General features: G+C 39.6%; 1 protein-coding gene across 3 annotated transcripts in view; it reads left to right on the top strand.

The window, feature by feature from the left end:
- LOC134532624 (trafficking kinesin-binding protein milt) overlaps positions 1-20870 on the top strand; it is a 108320-nt gene that overhangs the window by 25273 nt on the left and 62177 nt on the right. For all 3 annotated transcript variants that reach the window (XM_063369224.1, XM_063369223.1, XM_063369225.1), the window contains exon 4: positions 1076-1180. In XM_063369224.1, the coding sequence (XP_063225294.1) occupies positions 1076-1180 (105 nt within the window). The remainder of the gene's footprint in view (positions 1-1075; positions 1181-20870) is intronic.

Genomic DNA, 20870 nt, shown 5'->3' with positions numbered 1-20870 from the left:
AATTAGTACTCTAGCTTTGTACTGAATTGCTTATCGAGAGGGAGCTGTATGTGAAGAAGTTGTAGTTGTGTTTGTTACAATAGCATTACGCTAACTTTCTTTGTTGAAGGATTTTAATAGTACATTTGCTGAACTTCACATACTTGTACACCTTTCTCTCAGTGGTAAGCTGTAGACATGTTGATGGCATGTTTTCTCTTCATTATTATTCTTCCTGTTGGTGACACTCAGTTGGAAAGATGACTTGAAGTGGAACTCCAACACAGGGAAGTTACTGCAATGGTGGGGAAGAGGAGCACACCGAGGAAACCCAATGGCTGTCGGCCACAACTCTCACGAATGCCACAGTCTGCAACGTAGGCCTTCCGGCTAGTCACTACTTGTGACAGTTGTTTCTCACCCTGGAGCCTGGCTGCAACAGGCATGCCGAACTGTAGTGGACGTGACCTCACCGAGAAGCCAAGAAGTAGTGCCTGCCGCAGTGTTCACAGTGCCGTGCAGAGCCTTAAGGTAGTGACACTTCCAATTCCTTCAACCCTCGGCTCTTGGAATAGTAACATCACTGGCTGTTGTCCAACCTCTCACCCTTGACCTTTGTGGGGCCCACATGTTACAAGGGTTGGTGTGATGTCGCACCGGTATGGCATTTTCAAAGGTGCTTTACTGTAACAGTTGCCTCAGGGCCATATATTGGTTGTCGTAGCGACACTCAAGTACGTGCAGTGCCTCTGTAGGACTAAAGTGACGACCTTAACATTTAAAGTGCTTAGCTAGAAGACTACAGTTGGACTGCTTGCTCCACTGTTATGTTTTGAGAAGCTATTGTACCACAGTCCATACATGATAAAATATTCAGGCATGCTGTTAAATTCTTAATCTTCTTAAGGTTTCTGCATGTCATTTGCTGTCCAAGGCAAATGGCAAATGACAGCTTAAATAAAGAATTGGTGTATAGAGTTGTTGAACTGCAGCAGTTTCACAGTTCGTTGCCGGCCAGGCCCTGCAATGTGACGCGCAATGTGCTGGGTGTACCAGAGCCAGAAGGGGCTGCAGCTTGTGTGGCTGGTGCTTGCAGGCTACGAGAACCAGGACTGGTTCGTGCCCAGCCCCGCCCTCAAGCCGGAGGAGGCGGACCTAGACCTCACCCCGGACCAGATACGAGAGACGCTCAACTACTTCAGTGAGTCTCGCAGCTCAGACTAACCCTAGTCAGTAGTGTTAGCAGTTGCACACTTTCGAGCTCGACCATAAGACTAACTGATGGATGTAGACAGTACACACAAGCTGCGAAGTAGATGGTTTGGTGCACAACACTAACCTGGCCTACTAGCCAATACAGAAGAGTTTACAGCAGACAACTACTACACTACTAACAGTCTGAATGTTTATTCACACTCACCTAACTTCTCCTGCTGCTTGTCTCGTCTCGTACTCTCAGGTAATGTGACATACACCAACTATAGTTGGTGTATGGGTGTAAAACTAGATCATTAAAGGTATGCCTAAATTATCTATTACCTCAAATAAGTATGTTACTTTGGTTTTATTGGTAATATATATGAACAGCTTAAATGAAAAATATGTTGAAAGTGTGTATGCAAATAAATAATAATTTTCTTTAGGTGGTAAAATGTCCAAATTCCAATCCAGATAAACGAAATTACATAAAAACTCAGTACTATATAAATTTATTTGTAAATGTGAAGAAATCGGAGTAATTTAGGAGACAGGTAGTTAAGGAAAATAATAATTTTAATCTAGACATAATTATAAACCTAAATATTTTTGAGAATATTCTGTATACCACGTTAGTGTACAAGACAACTGTCACAAACATGGGGATGCAGCTGGTGCCTTGAGGTTATACGTTCTCATTGCACTTGTACGAATGAAAAGAGTGTCAAATCAGTATTCTGTTTATTGTAGTGCATTTACATTTATCCTGTCTCAAACTTACTGTTTTACATTTACCAAAACATTATTGTTGTATTACCATACTTAACCAAAGGTAAATATTTTTGTTTATGTCTACTTATTTAGACAGTTTTGTTGGCATGAATATTATGCCAATGTTGGAGAAGACCTGTCTGTCTATATCCATCTTTAGTATGTGACTTCAACATTTTCAATATGTTAGAATATACAAAAATTTTTTTATATAAAGGTTTTTTTCCATACATCTGTCATGAACTCAAATCTTAGTATTGTCTTTTTTTTTGTACAAATGTAACCAAACCTTTCTGAATTATGCTGTGATTCCTTATGCCCGACACAGCTGTCTTAAGCTCATTTGGATTGTGTCTTCGCTTGTAACAAGTGCATTTGTACTCTCAGGAAGAAGGTATTTTGTTAATACCAATGTGTGCTCAAATTGTATTAAATACTTCGTAGCTGCTAATATTCAAGCGGCCTGTATGAAGTCAGGCAGCTCATGCCTGTTTCTCGGGGGGATTTGTTTTGGCGTCTTGAGTTGTAGCGTCTCCGTAAGTCGTTCTAGCTTATGTTTGGAAGTCATACATACACCTCAAGCCAGTGCAATTATCGACAAAGAAGATCATCTTGAGACTGTTCTCATCATGTTGCACAGTTGCGATAACACCATCTCCAAGGCAGTGCAGAAGACAGCCATTAACAGTTTTCGTCAAGTTCACCGCACATGTGACTTATTTTTCAGTGTGAAATGGTAAATACTCTTGAATTTATATTACCTAGAATATTAAAACTGCTATAACGGGTTTCATCTGTATCATATATTTATTTGGGGTCTTTGCAAATCAACTTACGTACAGAAGATGGACTTTTATCTAACATGTGTGAAGAGTTATTTTTAAACACGTGAGCAAGATTGTTCTCTAAACAGTGTTTAAGGCAAAGAAGCCGGAAAACCAAGTTTTGATGCTTGTTTTTGCCATGGTGTCCGAAACTTAAATTTGCCTTGTTTTATGTGTACACTTTACTATTTTCAGATATTTAATCAATAATAAGCAAACAAACATAACAGTTTATAAACATTAAAAAAATATATTTATTTATTTTTTGTAGCTACAATAACCTACATAAACACCATCAACTTGACCAGGGCAGTCTTATTTCTAAAGAGAGTGTGCTTCAAGATCAGTGTACAGCTTGTTTCCGACTGCTTCTGGCTTGATAAAGCAACTGCTCAAGACGAACGAAGGAGGCAGAATATGAACGAATGTGAAAAAAATGTTGCAGAATATTCACGATCCATGCAAAATGCCATTCATTCTGGCCACTGAGGAGCTGTATGTTATGTTTACTTTGTTTTCGTGTTTTTGTAGGAAGCTTTTCAATTTATTTTTCTTTTAATATATAAAATCAGTTTGTTTGTACTTAAGATATTTTTCACCGTACCTCCTCCCTCAGAGACTTCTTGATGTGTGACTCCATTAAGTGTTGTTCTTTCACACCATCACCATTACTTTAAACAGTCTTATGTTGCATCAACACTAGGGTTCTGTGTCAAGATTGAGGTTTCAAGATGCAGAATACTATTAGGTATTTGTATATCGTTGGGAGTCATATCCGCACTCTTACGTTTTATTTCTGTACAGTGCTGAAAATGTAAGCAGGAATCATTTTAACACTCTCAGTATGTTAGAACCCAACAAATGTTGATCATACTTGTTTCTACAGTGGATTTCATGTATCAGTGCTTCACATGGGCGTAGCCAGATTTCAGTTTTGGGGGGGGTTTACAAAATAAAATGACAAAACAATGCAACATTAATATACACGTGAATAGAAAGTGCATACTGCATACACAATTACACTTATAGAATTATTCTTCTGTTTTTCATTTTGAATATGTCCACTACTTCATCCGCATCTATTTCTGCCCCATAGTGTATATTCATAAGAGCCAAACCGTTCAGTCTGTTTTCACTGGTTGTGTTGCGTAAGTAGTTTTTCAGTCTCCTTAGGCTTGAAAACGTCCTTTCTGGGGTAGCAGTGGAAACAGGTATGGTAGCCAAAATTTGTAGCAATGTGTAAACATTTGGATATAGTTTTTGATCGCACTTATCTAGGCATTCCAAAGCAGATTTTGGAGTAGGGGAGGTGTTTGTCATCACTGCTTTCCACACATCTAGTTCTGCTTTGACTACAGATGTACTTCTTTCGGGAAGCACTGAAGAGTACATACAAACTGCCTCTTCAATTTCAGAACTGGCTGCGAAATTTGATGGCAAGATACCAGAAAGTGCAGTCACTACTTTACGGTGCTTCGTAAACCTTTCGTTCAATTGTTGAATGGTATGGTCAAGGAATGGGATGAAGAAATTTATTTTGTAATGCGAGCATGTATCAGACGCAGGAATGTTTGAGCGGTTCAACTGCCTTCCGACTATGCGTGGCATCTGCAGTATACCGCCATTTTCTTCGAGCAAAACCTTTGCTTCTTCAAAAATATGAGGATACTCGTCATCAACTTTATTCCTCAGAAGTTGCAAGGTATTAATAACATCATCCACATGGCTGAATGCTGTAATCAGGTCGGTGTTAGCTGTTTGCAGCTGTTTGGATAACGACAATGTATAGCTCATGACTTTCTCAAGAATCACTAAGGACATCACAAAATTCGAAGATCGAAGTGTGTTAAGCATTTGGACGGCTTGTTGTGATGTTTCCTTATTATGGCTAGATTGGAGTTCTTCGAGAGCATTGACAATCGCTGGATAAATTTCTTTGAATCTCATGACAGCTTCATGCTTGTTGACCCACCGTGTTTCGCACATTACAAGCAGGCTTTTTTGGTGATCGGCGGGTAACAACTCTCGAATTTTGTCTTTCAAAACAGCAGTGCGTTGAGCGGAATGTCTGAAATACGAACCGACAGACTGTACAATCCCAACACAATTTCGGATATCTGCTTGTGAACATGAGTCAGCAATTGCAAGGTTGAGAGAGTGTGCACTACAGTGTACATAAAGAGCAAGAGCACATTCTCGACGAACATAAGCTTGGGCCCCGTGCAAATACCCACTCATAGCTGCAGCCCCATCGTAACCTTGACCAACCACATGAGAACACTCAAGCCCATGCTTTTTCAGAGCTGTAATAATTAGATTTGCTAGGCCGGATCCTGTGACATCAACAGTAGGAATGTACTCGAGAAACATCTCCTTAACTTTATGATGTTCAACATCCTTCAAATCAACATATCGCAAACACAGCGAGACTTGCTCCACACGCGAGATGTCAGTAGTTTCGTCAGCGAGAATAGCAAATAATCGGGCTTTCTTTACTTCTTCGATTATCTTATGTTGAATTATTTCACCACAAATGTCTATTATTTCATTTTGGATCTGAGGGCTTGTGTAAAGAGCATTCTTCTGAGAAGTGGCCAAATGCTCAGAAAGATCTTTATCCCCAGACTCAGCTCCGTACCGCAACAGTGCCCGAAAATTACCATCATTCTGCAGTGGTTGATCAGGCTCTGGTACAATCCGCCCAGAATCTATTTTACCTCTTAATGGGATGCCTTGTTTACCGCAAAAAATTATTCCTTTTACGATAGGGATTAATTTCTTTCGGTTTTCTTCTTGCTGCCTCTTTCTCTCAGAAGACAACTGCTCACTGACTGAAAAAGCCTGCAAAGATGTTACTTTAAGAAAGTTTTCTGCAAGTTCCAAATTTCTCTTGTGATATCCTGTTTTTGCATGAGTTTCAAATATTTCTAATGCATTTTTCCACTTGCAGAATGGCTCGGTTACAAGCTGGCCAATTCGCTGATGGCTGCCTTTACCTTCAAGTGAACGTCCCATTACAACACAAATTCTGCAGAATGCTCCACTTTTATATTCAGAATATGACAACCAGGGGAATCTCTCTATCCATTTAAGTTGAAAGCGCAAATTTCGTTTTGTGGAAATGGGAAACTTATAATCTTTGGGTGGGGTCCAAGGGACTTTTAAAATTTGGACTTTTATATATTCATTCACCATTTCATCTTGATTCGAATAAAAACCAACGTCCAGTTTAGCTACAGGATGAGATGATGATGAAACAGGCAAGCTGGTCGGTTCCTGAATAAACGTAGGCTGGTTGGTCGTACCCATTAAACAGGCTGCAGGCACCACTGACTCGAATTCGTCGTTAGATACTGTAACTGAGGTCACAGGTGCCACTGACTCGACTTTGTCGTTCGATTCTGTAACTGAGGTCGAAGGCTCACTTGCCACCACAGTCTCATTACCAGCAGCGCGCAAGCTTGTTGTAGTTTCAGTAGCCAAATGTGTTTCCTTACTGGAAACCGCTTGACCACACCACTTTTTCCAGTAGTCCATACCCTTAAACTTATCGCCTTTTCTTTTTTTTCCCTCCATTTCTCGACAACATGAAACTCGTACCTAGAAAGAAAAATAAAAATTACAACTAAATAATAAGAGTTAATATTAAAATTAATGTAACTGAAATTATTCATTAAGTACATTACAGCAACAGTGCTATGTGCTAACCGCGCGAGTCGTCTTTAGGGAGGAAAATAAAATAAAGTGATGTCTCTCATCCATTCATGTGTAATCATAATAGTAAAAAAATATATAAATTATTACCCAATTAAATGGTTGTCTGTAATGTCAGTTTATGGACGGTAATTTTACGTGATAATGTCATAAGAAAACATTGATGAAAAATTGCATACTTTTATGAACTGAATTGAATTATTATATCACTGAATTATCATTATTTTGTATAATACAAAGAAGGAGTAAGTTGTAAATTACATTTTTTTCGATAAATGTAACATTTATTCGCACTCGTTAATTTTAAGGTTTTTTTATTTTTGTAATAAACAATGTAAACCACGACAATGGAAACACTCGGCTCAAACGGAATGGGACACTTTTTCGTTCGTGCAGCCAGCGTTCATCGAGGTATAAGACATTATCACGTCAGAAATAACATTAAAGAACATTGCATTTGCTATGTATACTATTAATTAACATTCAATATGGAAAAAAAAGAAACTTTTTTTACGACATCATTACAAATCTTTCTAGAATTTTCTCTACTATAATATGCATGTATAATACGGCCAAATATAGCTTACAAATATTTACGTCACCGAATCATGAAATTTCTTGCATTAATTTGTGCAGCCAAATTTCACTTAACCCGCACTGTTTTACTGTATTTTGGCATAACAAACCACTTTTCACATATTATTTGTTCAAAATTAAGCTTCCCCTAATGCGGGAGACGCTAAAAGTTTCAAAGGAACAAATCAAAACTTTTTGATGTTTTAAAGTCTCAGCATGCCATGGGCCGCGGCACTATTAAGCTGGAATCACAATGCCACGACGGGTCCGACACGACAGGCCCGACAAACCGTCGTACAGCATTGCAGCACGACAGATTTAATAGCCTAGGGTCACAATGCCACGACAATATTCAACCCGACGATTTCTGATTTGGCTGTCGGCAAATCGTTCCAAACAAATTATTTTCATAAAATAAAGTATATCTGACGTTTAAAAAAATAATTGAAAGAGAAACAGATGATGCTATTACAGCCCATGCTTTTTTCTCGCTATTTGTTAGGATAATTATGGCAGTTTTTCAACCTAATGCCTTACAAAATAGATTCAGCCTTAACTTTATTAATATTTAGTTATTCGCTAAACTCATTCATTATTAAATTCAAACTTCACCAATCTACAATAACAACTTTAACCATAAACACGATTAAATTTGTACAAACAGATGAAGGCAAGATATAAAACTCACTCGCATGTTAAACAAAATTACGAAGTAGGTAAATATTTTTGAAATTTAGTTCCGTACTGTTTCCTTTCCGTTGCCGTTTTGTTTTCTGTCGGGCCGTACGACACGACGGAATTAGAAATAAAATCTATTCGTTGCGGGCCGTCGGGGTGCGTTTTCTGACGGAGTGACGTCACGGTGACATTGCATTTCATTGGCTATTGAGCTTGTCGGACCTGTCGTGTCGGAGCCGTCGTGGTATTGTGATTCCAGCTTTATTCAAACATTTGAAATGCCGCCCGCCGCGACGAGGACCAGTCACATGCAGCGAGCCCGAAACTCCAAACAAAGCCGTTACTGATTCATAGTTTTACAAAACACAAGGTTATAAAAAACGTAATTTTACTCTTATATAATTAATATTAAAATAGAATTAGCAAAGTTTTCTAAGCGAAATCAGCAAACAAAAAAAAAATAAAAATTTGATGTAAACAAAACAACTTTCTAATCCACGATGGCTTCTCGGCGACTGGAACTGTTCACCGAATGAAGTTTCGAATTTCTCTAAAGGTGTATATGTATATTACGATAATATACCCTTACAGCCTTAACATAAGTTGAGTAGTTTAGAAGATCTAGGCGTACAGAGTTGCAAACTAACAGCTATAGAGACAACCAGACAAAAGCGGGAAGCGAATTAATTTTATAGTAAGTAAAGAAGATTACAATTTACTTACTCCTGTAATATGGCCAGTGGCCACTTAAGTTACTCGACGTGAAATCACAGCCAGAGCAATGATCACACAAATAACTATGTCCAATTGTCCACACTTCACAGTACACGGTACACAGATTCAGTGATCGGTGGCAAGGGATCGGTGGAGACTGGCGATAGCCGAGCTGATTGCACGCAACGGATGCATGCGCGGCGCGGGTTACAACACGAAATCAAGTCTAAGGTTACCAAACGAATACGATGATGCGGGCAGTGTCATTGGATAATCGGCGGCGTGCGGCGGCAGCGCGGCATGTTCAAAACATTGTTGTAATAGTGAGCAATTACCGTGGAACAAGTGTTAATATTTCAGTATATATTAATGAGATATTTTGAATATTTCGGGGGGGGGTTTGAACCCCTAAAACCCTCCCCCTGGCTACGCCCCTGGTGCTTCATACCTAACAAAAAGATCAATAGTTGGTGTATATTCTAATGTTTGATAGACACGCCATGCGATAGCAGAATGTAAGAATAAAATTGCTTATATCATCTCATCTGTTGGATGATCAATAAATTAATGTTAAAACTCTTGTAAGCTTTTGATGATTGATGTATTTAAGTTCAAAACTGTGTAACAAAATTCAAATGTGGTTATTTTTGTGCAATTGAGAGTAATTTTTCTGTATCCGTAGCACATACATACCTATTTACTGTTTGTTTTCACTTGTCAAGAATTTTAGCTATGTGTGCACCAACTAGAAATGAGCATAATGCTATGTTGAGCTGTTATCCACAATACTTTTACTGATGTTGGTTTGACAAATTGGTGCTGTGTTAGGCTGCATTTCATTTAATCAGAGCTCAAAACTTATTTGAGCAGATTTGTTTTATGCTTTTCCATTATAATTTAATATGCTTTGCACCAAAATTGAGAACTGAACATTTTTTGTAAAAAAAAAAATTGCAAACATTAATGTCAGGAGTTTTTAAAGTTCTTGGAGAAGCCATGACATATTTTCGGCAGTCTAATTAGTTCACTGAATGCGCGCCCATTTAGTTTGATAACTATAATATAATATTCTAGTGGTTATGCCAATAAATGAGCATTGGACTGATTCAGCAACTGTTATTTGAAGATTTATGTGATTGAATTCAAATTGATGATCTAGAGCCACGTAACTGTGTAAGGAGTCCACATCATCATAATCAAACTGGTGATATCCTTCATTAATTTATTTAATTCCTTCTATAATGATGGACAAAGAACACTTTGCCATACAAGTAGTATTAAACTTTTTAAACTGGAACTGAATATAAACTGGGTTGCATATTTTTTTGTAAAAATTAATGTTGGAAGATAAAATGCATGTTTAATACCCACAAGCACATTTCAATTGAGGCATCTGGAGATCCACACATTCCTCACTGTCAGAAGGTAAGTTTGTCGTGTCGTCGTGGTGGTGAGTATGTATGGCAAATATAAATTGACAAGCTTCAAAAGAACCTGTAATCCTGCTGGTAGCAAGCCAAAAGTAACTCAACTAGTGTGGCACATCAGAAAATATGTGCTGAAAGTTCTGTGTGCAGTTCAGACACAAAACTACGGAAGGTTCACATTCAATCAAGATCACCTACAATAAATTATTTTATTCTTTAAAACTGAGAAGATCCTAGCTGCAAACTGAACCATCCTCAAGCCTCAAGGAAAAATGTTGGTATTCGAACCGAAACAAACCCATGAAAATTTCTTTGTTACTTAAAGGATTGTGATAAGTTTTCTCTATCAACCTTTGGGAAACTTAATAGCATTTTTTACAACTTAAAAGCATAATTTTGTATAGTTTTAGCAATGCTAAAACATATGTATGTAATCATTTTGATCGGTGTACGCAAGTTATCCACAACGGTAAAACCAATTTATCCAATTGATGGCACCAGCTTAGCCTTCTGGTAATAAACCATGGGGAACATTAACTGTACTTACAGTTTGAGCATTTTTTGTTCAAGTGAATTATTTTTCTTAACATTGTCCGGGGTTGGGTCCTCATGGAGCCTGAAGCGACCCACCATACTCCACGCCTGCCCTTCTTTTCTTTTCAAACCTCTCGCCAATGATTGTGTGTGGGTGCGTGCATGTTCTGCTGTCTGAATAATATGTCAGTCACTAATTACTATAATACTTTATTGTAATCTTTTTGGTTTACGTTGCAGGGTTAAGTTCTGTTTCAGCAGTCATTTAATAATTTTTATGTATTAACTTAAATATCACAGATGACAGACACAAGCATGCCCGAGGTGTAGCAAAGGACAACCTAAGTATAATACTTTATAGTTTGTCAGTTTATCATGAGTCTGACCTCATAATAAATTTACACTATGTCACAAGTAATTTAGCATAAATATAAGGTAATTTTAAAATTATTATTTTACAAACAAATTGTTGGATTTTCGAACATAAGCCAACTCAGTCGTTTGGTTCTGTTCAGTTTTAAATTTTCAAACTTTGTCCAACAATACGCTATCATTCATATTACAATAACAAAACTTTTAACATAGAATCTTAATTTTGCGATTTGTTACAATACCCTGTTAAATATTAATTTCCAACAATTCCAAAACAATTATGAAAGTTTATATAGTAATGTTTTTTTTCTTTAGGAATTTTGAACTTTTGTGTGCTTTATATTTGTTTATTTGCAAGGTTTAGTTTTGTTTGTTTTGATTAATTGAATACATGTTTTAAATCTGTGATTTTTAAGGAAGTGATACAAAATAATTTGTAACTATGCATTTATTTAAAGAAAACAGTTTGAAGCTAAGCATAAATTTTCATTATCAATATTTTGATGTGAGAATTGAAGTATATAGTAGTGAATTTAATTTCATGCTAATTTATTATTTTGAATCTAACATTTTGAAGGATTATCTGATTTAATTTGTTTTCTTTAACTGATAGAATTGATCAATGGTTAGGATCCTTAGTAACCAACTTGGCTTCATTTGTACCAAAACATATTTTGTTCATATTTTCTGTTGGTGAATTAGGCTTGACCATTGATGTAATGTATGTTGTTCATATTATATGATCAATATTGTGAAAATCATTAAATTCAGTTTTGATCTATTTGAGATCATTTTTCATTTTATTATTTCATGGCACAAATTTGAGTATACTTAAACTTGGTGTGTCAATTCCCAGAATTAGTTGTTTAAAAATCGATTTAGTTACTATCTTAAAGAACACATTATAGTTTTACACACTACTACATATTATTGAAACATTTACGTTTCAAATATTAAGTTGTGTCATAATTTTTGTCGTACATGATGTGAAACTTAAAGTTCACTTTACAACCCATCTAATTTTTGTTTTAGAAAATTTAATTTTTTCATGAGTGGTAAGTCTAGACTGTACTGTAAGTTTGCAAACATAGTAATAATGCGGTTTGGGGGTCGATACTGGCCGTGTTGCTTTTGTTAGTTTGTGTTTCACTTTCCTGAGGCACATGGGGAGTGGTTGGTCTTCCTTCCTGGCAACCACAGAGACGTGGGGTTTGCACTCTTCCCTCCGTCTGCCCCAAGAGCAGCAACATGTCAAATGCTGGAATGATATCCTATGATGGTTTGCAGTGTAGGTCTCATCTAATATTTTACTTTTCTTTTAACAAATCCTTTTGGTTGTGCATCCTGTAGCAAGCACCTGGTGTGGAGGCAACCTGCTGTACTTAGCAAAATGGCTTGCTGCATACTTCCAGGATGATTCGTTGCTTTCTCTCTCTTTTCTAGTGCTCCACACTCTAACTTTCTGAACTCTTCAGTACTTGTTATAGGACCCGCCTAGTGTCGGTGAGGCAGGATGATAAGTGCGACGCTCGCTGTATCTCCTCTGAGTGCAACGCTCTGAACTGGCGCACAGTTTTCTCGTCGTCCATAGGATAACTATGAACCTTGAGTGGTTACCATAACATTGCATGGTGGATAAATGAACGTAATGTAATTTGGTTGAATGCTTTCAAGACTTAGTTTTTATAGTTTTTATAGTTATTATTCTGAAAACACACGTTTTAGCCATTTTCTTTCTCCCAAAAATACAGTTTTTAAAAAAAGGAATACACAACTACTCATCTGCCCACAGTGCATTATTAAATGTTTTTCGTAATAAGCATACATTATGCAATCTTTTACTCTTACAACTAAAAATTCTCTTCTGAGTTTGTTTTATAAAATGGCGTAATAAGTTTTCTGGAATTTTATCTGAGAAGTAGGAGCGTACCATCATAGTTAAAGCATTTATTGATAGAGACAGGGCCTTTTTATGTCCTCTTTGTTATATTGAGTTCTATTTGAGGTTTTCTAGAGCTTCATCAAATTTTGAGTATCTCTGCTTCCAGTCTGTGTGCATTTAGTCATTTACGCTTCTATTGTGTACCTTGTATCTACGGAGTAATTTGTTTGAAGTAGGTTTGTTTTATTGCTGTGTCATTTTTCATTCAGTTGTCTGTAGAAAATTTCTTCATGTGATTTGAAGAGTCCCAAAAAGTACTTGTAATTGGTTGATTAGAGATTAAAATTATCTCCTGTAAGCATTATTTGAAATGTTTTTATCATTAGTAAATGTTTTCTTAAACAAATGTGGTTCTTTTCAACAGAGCTATACACTAAATGGACAGAGGCCTTATAGCCGTAGCCATATCCTTATTGGTTAAGACCTGCCAAATTCACATTATTGTTTAGAGAGAGAGGCTGGAATGTGTACCATTATGCACTTAAACTACATTTTCATTGACACTCCACGTAGGATGAGGAACCAATAACATTACATAATTTCAGTGACCCAATCAGGTGCTATCCGGCTGGAAAGTAAAATGTGGCAGCAGAAAATTGACAATAGACACCACCTTAATCTACTTGTAGGCCATTCTGGATATGTAGGCTACGAGATAATGTGATGTGCCATGGTACTTCAACCATTTGTATTGCCTGCATTCACTGGTTCTGAGCATCCTTCATGTAAAACTGGCCTCGTATCTATGGTCACGTACACAAAACTATTTTCGAGTGAAAAAACAGTTTGTAGCAGGTTGGCTTCAAACCTTTTATACCTGTAAATAAAATGATTTTAGCTAAAGGAAGTTGGCATCTTTACTAATGCATTACGGTAACGCACTATTCCACGTTTACTCGTATGTATAATGTCAGTGAATCCATCATGTGAAACATACACTGATTGGAGCTACCATAGGCGGCGTGACGTGGCAAAAAAAAAAAAGTCTCAGGTTTAATGTTCGCAGGCTTTCACGGCCATTGTCTGAAGTAGCTTGGATTTCTGGTTCGTAGCCGCGTCCTTGGCGAATAATTCACCGACGTTTCGGTCGACATTGCAGTCGCTATCATCAAGGAGCAGTTAGTTACCTACTCTCTGGTGATGTCGACTGCAATGTCGACCGAAACGTCGGTGAGTTATTCGCCAAGGACGCGGCTACAACCCAGAAGCCAAGCTACTTCAGTGTCTCGGGTTGTTGAGGTGGTAATGCAGGTCGGGGACGCACCACAACGCCGAACTTACAGGTCGAATGCCAAATTGACTACAACGCCGACAGCTAGAAAACTGTTGTGTACCACAACGCCGAATTACCACAACGCCGAATTACCACAACGCCGAAATACCACAACGCCGAAATACATTAACCCCGAAAAATGTCATTGCAGGACTGCCACAAAGGTTAGGTTAGCACACAAATTCATTCAGTTTTTCATTTTGCTCCTGTGACCCCCCTCCCCCCCCCCCCCCTCCCCGCAGAAACATTTTTCGGCGTTACTGTATTTCGGCGTTGTGGTACACAGCAGTTTTCTAGCTGTCGGCGTTGCGGTCAATTTGGCATTCGGCGTAATGGTATTCGGCGTTGTTGTACGTTCGGGTTGTTGTACGTTCGGCGTTGTGGTAACGACCCATGCAGGTCGGTCGTGCAGGTGATGGTGGTCTCCTCGGCAACAAGTCACCGCGCGAGGCGCTAACAGCTGACTGCCGTGCCAGCCACGCCACACCCCGTCCGTTAGCACCTGCCTGCCCCTCCATGTGTGTACCTTTGCTTCTTGGTGCTCTTGCCAGAGCAGATAGTTACCAACTGCCCTCAAATTGATATTGTCCACGTGTGAGCTTTCTCGTGTCCAACCTCTGTTTGTCTACCAGGAAAAACAACGCGATTTCAAAACTACTCAAGATATCCCAGAGGGGTCTGTTTACGAAAAGCATTTAAGAATTCGCTGAGGGCAGATATGTAGTTTGGTTTCCGGATTAAGTTTTCAAACTTAAAATGGCCAAAAGTTTTGTTTTCAGAGTAATTTTTTGGGCATAAAAAAAACCGGTTACAGATTCTTGAAAGAATTTAAGGAATTTGCGTTACGCCATCTTCGTTTCTCCGCCATATAATTTAACGTTCACCGCTCTAATTGCTTAGTTGTTCAATGGACGACGATAAGACCAGTTCAGAGCCTTGCGCTTAGAGGCGATACCGCGCTAGAAATACCCGCGAGCGTCGCTCTTATCACCCCCGCCTCACCGACACAGATTCACTCCTGTCCAGGCGGGCTCCTTAAAAAGGTTGTTATAGTGCAGTGACGATATCCGCCTTGTAGGTCTTGTATAGGTACAGGGTCATTAGTTTGCACTGCGCATGTACTATATTTGTGATCCTTGATGGACGGTCTCAGGAAGGGAGGAGGAGGGGGGGGGGGCACACTTCGCGGGTCGACATCTCGGCGAGCAGAAGGGCGTCCCACTCCCAGACGGGAAGCCTTCTTTTCACAGAAGAGAAAGCCAAACGTCCAATTGTGCATCTTATGTTTTTTTTTTTTTTTGGTTCATTGTAGATAAATATGGTGGTGTCGATACTAATGGTCAATTAGGTTAGGTTAGCTACATTATAAATACTTTGACACATTGTGGACGGTTGATTTGGTTATGATAGCTACATTATAAATACTTTAAAACATTGTTGACCGTTGATTTGGTTAGGATAGCTACTTTAAAGATACTGTGAAATAATGTGAACTTCGGGAACCTTCGGGTAACTTCGGGTGTGGCTCCCTCGTCTGTGAAATGAAGGCTTCCCCTCCCAGACTCGAGTGCATAGCGCCCACTACTGCCACAGTCGTACCGCCCGGTGTGCCAACATTACAGTACCACCGCCAATTATCGCAAGTTTACACATTTGTTTCCAATACCATAATGACAAGAGTTATCACAAGTAGTCGTTCTGAAAATAATTCAACGCTAAACACTAATATTATTTCACTGTATAAACTACTTGAAGTCGGTCACTATCAATAACGAGACATTTTATGAAATTGTGTGTTGTGCTGGAACAGAGCAAAAATTTTTAAATATAAAATGATGATAAACGTTTTAGCCCAGAAAAATGGTTGAAATCAAAATTGCGTTTTTCAGTTTCGTCTCCTTTTAAATAAGAATTAAATAAACATAGTATGATGCTCTTGATGGAAATGCAACAAATGAAATATGTAGCAAAAAAATTCAAATGCCGAAAATCCCTTTACAAAATAAAATGTTTCAGATTATTTTAAATAATTTTTTTATTCTTCTTTACATTGTAAGTTGTGTCTGCAACTGTCGTGCTCTTTGGCGCATTCTGGAAATACCGAAACAAGGACAGGCAGTGCTGATGGCCAGTGGCGTAGCCAGGGGGGGGGGGGGGGGGGGGGGGGGGGTTTTAGGGGTTCAACACCCCCCCCCCCCCCCATTAGCAAGAAATCTTTAATTAAATTTCTTATTCATCACTCAAAAAAATTTCATATTAAAAATTAATAAAAATTTTATCATTACAATATTTAAATTTAAGTACCGAAAACTGCTAAAATATCACTATTTTACACCTTAAAATCCAAATTTTACCGGGGGAGGACCCCCCGGACCACCCCGCTCTAATACGGGGAGGGGGGGGGGGGGGAGGCATGCTTCTTAACACCCCCCATACACAAATCCTGGCTACGCCACTGCTGATGGCAGAAGTTGTGCATTAAAAAAGAGAGAGTAAATGCTCCATTACAATGGACACTCAGATCTGAAATGGAAGGATAAGATAAGCTGTAGACCTTGTCCCCGCGACCGGGGCGTGGTCGGCTGCCCTGCAGGCACTCGGGCGCCGCCGGCCTCTGGGCAGCGCTCCCCCCACCCCCGTCCCCCCTCCATCGGTCAAAACTAAAATAACTGGAGATAGAAATAAAGACTTTCGCGTTAGAATAGCCCTAGGGGTCATTACTCTTCGAAATGTCGGACTCCTCATAGAACTGGGCCTACCGCCGCCCTAAACACTCGGGGATCATCTGCTTTCACGACTTCCCCCCCCCCTCTTCCCCTTCACAAGTCGCGGCTGTGTCACCCTGCCGCTGCGGTCCTCAGTTCGCCATTAATTGTCATAATTTAACCAAAAATAAGTAACATTTAAATGCGCTCGATACCGTCTTCCTTTACGCAGTTTCAAGGACACGTGCTGACTGGTATCCGTTGGGCGACGAATGGAGTCGCCCGCCGCCAGGGGTACCAACCCGGACGCGCACAAACACCTGTGCGGACCGCAAGGCCCAAGCTCCCGCCCCGGGCATGGTTGAAACTTTCTGTCCCTGACTAACTCTTCTTCCAGGACCTGTACTGAACCCGCCCTGCTTAGTGCTCGCGCTATTTACCCTCGCGTGAGTGAGTCCGGGGTTTTCTCCGTTTATATGCAGGTTTTACCGGGAGCCCAACTTTAACTGGTTATAATCTAAGAGTTAGTCATGGCATCAATCGCTGTCATGGGTGGCCAATCCCCAAACAAAGCACATGGCGAATGCTTCCTTTCTGCATGACTGACACCCAGCATGATTAGGCGTATAGTCTTCGGCCTGAGACGCACTTCAAGTCTTTCCTAACCCAGACCTCTCACAAACAAATATACTTACTTGAGAGGGAGCTGGAGGGGGTGCAGAGGAGAGCAGCTAGATGGGTGAAGGGCAAGTGGAGGAGAATGGACAGAGAAGGAAAGGGGGAGTGCAGTCCCACAGATATGATGATAGGATTGAGATGGGAGAGCTTAAAGGACACAAGACAGAAGGAGAGACTGGTCAAGATCTACCAGGTGCTGAGTGGAGTGGAAGGATGGGGAGAGCTGGGGAGACGAGTCAAAATGGGAATGCCTAGAAGAAGGAAGGAAAATACTAGGAAGGTCTTCAAAGAGAGGAGGAGAACAGAAAGGGGTAAAAATGCGATGGTCGTAAGGATGGTAGGGGAATGAAATAGGCTGGAGGACGGAGGAGTGTGTGTCGGCTGGGAGTGTGGATCAGTTCAGAAGGAGAGTGAGGGGAAAGTAGGGAGAATGCTTGCCACCGGGCACTTCTGTACCCAATTGCAGCTATTAATAATAATAATAGTTAGATTGGGGGGGGGGGGGACCTCTGCTTCCAAGGGCACGCACGTCTCATCACCCCGGCAGGCAGCTGTCTGGCCCACGAACCACCCCAGCGCTCTTAGTCGCGCCTGTCGGCGACCTTGTGTTGTCAGCGACGACTCACGGGCGCGAGCTTGTTATCGCCCGGTTACGTCGTCACTTGTAGTTGTGTAACCAGCTGCTGGAAGCCTCTGACGAGCCCGACGGCCGTGCGAGGTGTCTGTCGCCTGTTGGTCTGCCCTGTCTGCCCTCGCTGTGCCAGGCTCCCGTCTCACCACACTCTAGGAGGTCTTGCGTCCATGATACTCTCTGGGCGATACCTGCTATCCAAACCCCGCCAGAATCTGTGATGTCGAGCAAATAGAATGAAAGAAGAGGTAAAAATAGCAGGTTGGTTTGTGTTATGGCTGCAATAATTTCAAATGGAATGATAATACTATTTCCATCACGAAAAATACACACACCTTAAAAAAATTCATACATTTCGAAATATTACTGGCTGCTAGTATAAGCAACGGCCTTAATACTTTGAAAATTCCAATATTAAATATATTTAATAGTGACTTTAAAATCCCCAAAATAAATCAAATATAAATATTCGGGCATGTTTTAAAGTGCCTTGAACTTGTTCCGCGCAATATACTTAAATTTAAAAACAAATGTGTCTTAATGTCTTTCGAGTCCGGTACCGTTAGCTGGGATGACCAAAAACACCAAGAAGTATTGAAGGTGAAATTGCCAAATCTTGTTAGCGTAGCTTCTCAAACCCGAAGTTGACTTCGCAAGCCCTCAAATTTGGCTCGCTGATATTTGCCTTGTACGCCAATCGTCGATCAGGGTCCGTTATAGCGTCACGTAGTTGTAGGACGGTCGGATTGGTGCCAACGTGATAAGTCACTACCTTGCAGCGTAACACGCCTTTGCAACCATTACAATTCGAGTAAAAGCCAGTTTAAATGCAGTCGTTTAAAATGTTGAATAAACGTCTCACTTTAATAGTCGTTGCGGCAGAGACGGTGGTTTAAGATGTGCTTGCTTCACACTTTAAACTATTACCTTGAAAAGGAGGGGGGGGGGGGGGGCTCTGGTAAAATCATTGCACCAAGAAGCAGTCAATTCAAAGTTGATAAGCCTGTCAAACACTGGTTTCTGGTAAAGTTTATTCGCTGGGGGCCCCAATTGAACTGCTAGGGCCGACGTGTAACCTTAGTACATGTGGACGTGGTGTACACCAACAGGCAGGTGCAGTCAGCACAGTTGTACGCTAGACGTGCAGACAAGCCTTCGCTCCCACTCCCGGTAGCCATGACGAGAGCTCTGCGTGACGTCACTGTCTCCCGTCGCGCTCCCAGCGGTCACCCAATGCAACAGTATTATTACCCAAATCCAGAGCAATTGTACCTACGGTATAAGGTATAACTATTAAATGCAAAAATTATATTTAAAAATTGGTTGTCTGTAAAGTCGGTTTACGGACGATAGTTTAACGTGACGTCATAACAAATTATTGGTGAAATTATTGCATACTTTTATTAATAAAATTGAATAATTTTTATTGAATTATCACTATTTTGTATGGATACAAAGAAGGAGTGAAATGAAATCTACAGTTTAATTGATAAATTTACTTTTATTTGCACTCATTAATTCAAATATGTTTATTACTATAAAACGAACAGATTATTTTAACTATAACTTGTATATATGTTTTGCTATTTAACTTCTTCCAATCTGTGTTATTCTTTTTAAGGATAGGAAGATGATAGGAAAAGTAGGAAACGAATGGGAGTGTTTCAAGTTTAATGTGCCTCGAAAAAGTCAAATCGATGGTTGTTCCACTCGAGTGGAAGAGAGATAGATGCGGCGCAAGCGTACGATGAGCGTAACGTGACACAGCGTAACGGGACACTTTCGTGCGTGCAACCGGGGTTCATCGATTTATTAGACGTCACGTCAAAAATATAATTAGACACGACAACCATTGCTTAAAATCTCTAAATAGAGTTAATAAACAACTATTCAAATTTTCCAACTTTAACAAGGCCAAATTTGATTTAATTAAATTGCTAGTGACCGAGAGGCCACAAATGTCCTCTCTGCTGTCTCTCACTGCCCTCATTGTCCTCTATGGACGGCCGCGCCATCAAACTAACTATAATTCTATAAGATCGCTCCTTGTTCTATACCTGGAACTACGGAAACAATCATTCAAACAGATGACAATTGGTTTTAAAAAAATTCTGCAACGAGTTGTGATAAGTACAGTTATCACAGTTAAGGGCTACGCCTTATCATTCAGATAACTGCGGGAAATGATGTGTACCTTGCGTGCCGTGGTAACTCCAACCGCTTGCGCTTGAGATACTTGGTTTTATAGCTTTTGGTTATGAAACTATTATTTTTTTACATTTTTAAAGTGTGTGTACTTGTGTACGCTTGTTAGAAGTTATACTTTTTTTAAATTTAAGACACGAACTTTTTTGAAATTTATTGTAACTTAAATTAAATAAATAGTATTCAATATTAATATAAAACACTTGTATAAAATTAATTATTTCGTTCGTATACATTTTACAATCATAATTCATTGTTACATCACAAATGTTAGTAATGTCCAGAATTTTTCGATGTAAATATTAATTAAAACAGCAAGTATCATGTACCACATGATAATGCCTTCAGATCAAGAGATAGGCCTATACCATTTTATATATCTACGTAGATATGCGTAAATCTAACACATTTCCTAGTGTTAATAAATATTGTAAGCAAACCAAACTTCTGTATTCGGCATGAAATTTTACGTAGAATTCTATAAAAACACCCCCGAAACTAATAACATGAATATTTAATCTCCAACCCAGTGCCTTGGCTGATGCTAGCCCTGAAGCAGGGGCGTAGCCAGGGGGGGGGGGGGGGTTTAGGGGTTCAACCCCCTCCCCCCCCCCCTTAGCACGCAAATCTTTAATTAATTTCTTATTCAT

The sequence above is a fragment of the Bacillus rossius genome, chromosome 6 (assembly GCF_032445375.1).
Source record: "Bacillus rossius redtenbacheri isolate Brsri chromosome 6, Brsri_v3, whole genome shotgun sequence".
Lineage (NCBI taxonomy): Eukaryota > Metazoa > Arthropoda > Insecta > Phasmatodea > Bacillidae > Bacillus > Bacillus rossius.
Note: the sequence above shows the minus strand (reverse complement) of the source record. Positions and strands in the feature narration are given on the sequence as shown.